Source organism: Ipomoea triloba, chromosome 4, assembly GCF_003576645.1.
Source record: "Ipomoea triloba cultivar NCNSP0323 chromosome 4, ASM357664v1".
NCBI lineage: Eukaryota > Viridiplantae > Streptophyta > Magnoliopsida > Solanales > Convolvulaceae > Ipomoea > Ipomoea triloba.
In genome coordinates this window covers 25,401,696-25,406,163 of record NC_044919.1, presented here as the reverse complement: position 1 = coordinate 25,406,163, position 4,468 = coordinate 25,401,696, and the positions used below count along the sequence as shown (strand labels likewise).

At 31.5% G+C, this 4,468-nt stretch overlaps 1 protein-coding gene across 1 annotated transcript; it reads right to left on the bottom strand.

Moving 5' to 3' along the window:
• Positions 1–382: 382 nt before the first annotated feature.
• LOC116016056 lies at positions 383–976 on the bottom strand. The gene has a single exon (XM_031256219.1). It carries the CDS (start codon positions 974–976, stop codon positions 383–385), a length of 594 nt encoding a protein of 197 aa, XP_031112079.1.
• Between the last annotated feature and the right edge of the window lie 3,492 nt (positions 977–4,468).

Genomic DNA, 4,468 nt, shown 5'->3' with positions numbered 1-4,468 from the left:
AGCCTCAGCTGCATTGTAACAGAGTCAATATTACTCAAAAAAATCTACACTGTGATAATTACTCAAGAACTGAATTCACACAACATGAACACTATTGAAGGGTAAAAGTGTCATTTTTTCTACTAAAAATAAAAATAAAAGGGAAAAAAAAAGAGCCACATCACTTCCTAATTTTGGAGAAAATTATTAATTATTATTATAATAACATACACAATTACATAGAAAATTAATTGGCTAAGTCCAGACAAAGTGAATCATCTTTTGACCAATCATAAAATATTGAACATAGCAAGCAACTCATTTGGCTTGTCTTGTGAGCTGGGCTTACCCAATAATCTTCTGATCTGTACTGTAAGAGAACGTAACAACGGCCAGCCCGCTTTCACCGCCGCGATCTACGGCTGAGAAGATCGTAATCTCTTGATCTCGGAAGATGAACAATGGATTCCGAGACGCCGCAAGTGGTTTTACAAGAAGCCGCAGCGTACAAGCCCATGAATCCGAAACGATCGCTCAAACTTTTCGTGACGATCTTGGAGGAGCTCTTGTGACGCTCCTCCTTGGAGCACTCCACCAGGGCCGCGAAGAACGGGTCCTCCCGGAAGCTTCCACCGCCGGCGCCGGCGGATTTTCTGGGGGAGAATTCGTCGCGAAAGCTCTGTTTCCCGGCGGGAGGAGGCAACGGGAGAAGGGAGCGCTCGTCGCTGATTTTGTTGGAGGCGTATAATTGCTTGGGAATGCCGGGGATCTTTTCCCAGGAGAAAGGGACGCCCATGAATTGTAGGGGTGACCTTGGGGTGTGATGATCGCCGTGGAAGGAGAGTGATGATGCGAATGATGATGAGTTTGAAGAGAGTGAGTGTGAGGAGGAGGAGAACGATTGGCTCCGGCGGCGAGACGCCGTCTTGTCGCCGTGAATAAAATGTTGGTCGCCGCCGCTATGGCGCGGCTGCCGTGGCGGTGGCGTAGAAGTCATTGCTTCTTGAGAACTGAATGAAAGAGAGAGAGAAATGAGAAGGTAGAGAGTCAAGCAATTATATCATTCATTTCCTTTCTCTCACTCTCTATATATATTGGTGAACTTTCTTATTTTTATTGACTACATTTTAATTTATTAGTGAATATATTAAAGTTTTTTTTTTTTTTTTTTTGTTATTATTAGTGGAGATTGTACATATCTTTAGGATCAATATATTAGGTATAATAGCCAAAGATCTTATGCTCTAGTGGCACCCGTGTCCCGGTTTACACTCCCATATAGATGATAGGAGTGAGTTTGAGTCTCAGTGGAGTCAACTGTTGACTATTTGTGCTTCAGTAGGTTGAGAAAGTAGCTATGAATAGATACTACATTGTAACGGAGTTAGTAGTACTCAAAAAAAATATATTAGGTATAATATGAAAAATAATTCTACCATATTAAAACATAGACGACTTATTTCAAAAAAATAAAAATAAAATAAAATTTATATACGAATTCGAAGAGTTGGGGCTAAATGGAAATGTAATAATTATACTGAAAAATATAATACTAATTAGGAATAAAGTATTTGTTACTCAGAAAGAGAAGTGCAATATTTTTTAGGACAAATGTAATATTTTTGGAGAAGTGTTTGCGCTCTTTATCTTTTATTACATTTTTAGTATAGGTATTATATTTTCTTCTTGATTCGACTTGTCTCATATGGACAAGAATTTAGTTTGATAGTTTCACACAAGTTTTTGCCTAAATTATAAGAATGTTAAATATTAAAAGTAAAAAGTAATTGTAATAATGTGATTCATCTCATATTTAACAATTAAATCAATTTGTTAAATTTCATCAAATTGTAATATGTAGCATGTCGCATATTATATATTTAATATTTGACAATATTATGATTGATATCCTAGAAGTTTTCATACAAGAAATTATATATAATTTTCTTTTAACATCTTTTATTTCAATATCTTTTTGCCAATAAAAAAAAGAATATTTTAAGCACATATATTATGAATTTTTTCTTTCTTTTTATAATATAATAAATATAATCAAAATAGCCCAAATTTTCTGTTTTTTTTTAAATCACGATAATAATAAAAGTTTAAAAATTGAGTAATGATATTCACTCCAAAATTTTCTCATCCTAATATTTCTCATGATATGTCATTATTTGATTATATACTTTGATCTTTCATTACAATTCAAATTGGTGGGTTCTGTAAATTTATGACCACTCAATAATTATAAGTCACATCTAGAAAAATGTCATGAGATAAAACATTATGAAGGGTAAAAAATGATTTTCTTTTAAAATTTCTTACATTAAAAGATGTCGCTAGTTATCAAGAAAGTTCAAACTTTTTTTTTTTTGACAATGGGTAGTCAGATCCCTTTTGTAAAGTAATTGAGAATGTGTATAAATTATTATTATTATTATTATTTATTTACGTAGTATCATTTATTTTCCTTTATTATTATACGTGACAAGACCATAAGGCATATTCGATAATGAGAAAGTAAATCTTTCAAAAGTTTAGAAAAACATCAAAATACTTAATGAGTTTTCTTTGTAAAATTGTTCTCAATATACAGATTTTGTAAAATTTATTTTGCCAAAAAAATTAGGTCCCGTTTGGTAACATAATTAGCTTATCAGCTAATTTTGATTTATTTGATCAATATTAGTTGTTTGACTGGATTAAACATTCAATATAAGTATTTAATTAATTAATTTTTAATTTTATAACAACTTATTGCTCTGAAATGCTAAAATTTAAAAAGTTGCTCAAAGTAGCTTTTCGGTAAACTTTTTTAGAAAGTCATTTTGCATGTAATCAGCTATAAGTTAACAACTAATTTTTCAAACATCTTTATACAATCAGGTAATGCTATCAACTAGTTAAAACCACTAACACAATCAGCTAATCATTATCAGCTATTTACCAAATATTCATTTATCAATGAGAAAGTTGTAGGAAAATTTAAACTGCTAAACAACTAGTAATTATAGATAATCTCACCGGCAAGTAAAAAACACAAAACACGACATGCAATATAATGGGACATGAAGCCATTTATGTTTAGAAATTTCCATCAAGCTAGTCATGTCTAAGAGGACATTGGTGGAGAGTGACGAAACTAATTAACAAACAAAACGACCCCATCACATTATGACAAATATGGAGGATTTAGGTCAGGAAAACCCAAGGCTAATATGGGAAATATACTTTTAAGAGTGTGTTTCATTTGTGGTTACGTATGGAACATATTCGGGTTCGTACAACCCGCCCCATCGGGTCAAACATGTTATTATTATTTTAATATATATAATATAATTTTGAATGGAAGAAAAGACTTGAGCATTTCTGTTATTTGTCTCTTTCTCATTAAAGATGGATAAATGGCATCTTACTCTTTAGGTAGATGGCTAAGTTTTTGTTGTAATTAGTAGTGGTATTTGTTTTTGTTTTATAATAGGTGGCTACATTTTTTTAAAAAAAATAATTTATTTTTGCTAAATTAGAAAAGTATTAATTAAGATCATTATTTGTTACCAACCATATATTACTCTGCAATATTATTTAGATAAAAATAATTGAAACCAAAAAATAATAATTTTACTATAAAATTATTTGGGTAGTAAGTAGTGTGCTCGTTTGTTTTAATTAAAAAAGATTAGTGTGTTTAAACAATGTATTTGATTGTACTTACTATTAAAATAGAGCTTGTAAATAAATATATGTGTCGTTATCATATTAAATAATATGTTTCCCTTAACTTTTCAATTTCCTTAAAGAATAAGAAAATATAAAATTTGTTGTACAATGCATAACGGTGAAGTTACCACCTTATAACGATTTCAATAAGGTGGTGGCGTTATAGATTAAAAATAAAATAATATTTAGTGAAGTGTGTCTATTTATTTTTCATATCACAAAATATAATATAGGTTAGAAACATTGTATTTACATTTTGATGATATCAAATAAGTTAGAAAATTAGGTGCAAAATTTTATTTTTTAGACTTAGGTTTTCTTCATTGTAACATTTTGATGATATCAAATAAGTTAGAAAATTATGTGCAAAATTTTATTTTTTAGACTTAGGTTCTCTTCATTGTAACATCCAAAAGGTTACTCTCAGGAACGAATTTTACTATCCAAAAAGTAAAAAATATCGGATAGTAGTTGATGTAGTAAATACGGAGGTTTCACAAATACGTAAGGGTATTATTAGGATTGGATCGCAAGAAGATCCTTAAATAGTCTGCTTGTTAGTTTAAGTCTTAAAATCGGATAATGACGTGAGGTTAAAGGGTCCTGAGCTATTGTGTGGTAGTCCAAGATCCCCCCAAGAAGGGTTGAGCTATGCGCGCCTCAACCCACTAAGCTACTCAAGAACTTGTGTATTAAAGGGCATGAAGCTCCACTTATGCATGGGAATGCGCTAGAAGCAAAGTAATGGGCGGGGCGGGGCGCGGGGGCT

What these genes read in the sequence shown, in the direction of transcription:
- LOC116016056 (XM_031256219.1), bottom strand. Translation starts at nt 976, where the DNA reads ATGACTTCTACGCCACCGCCACGGCAGCCGCGCCATAGCGGCGGCGAC.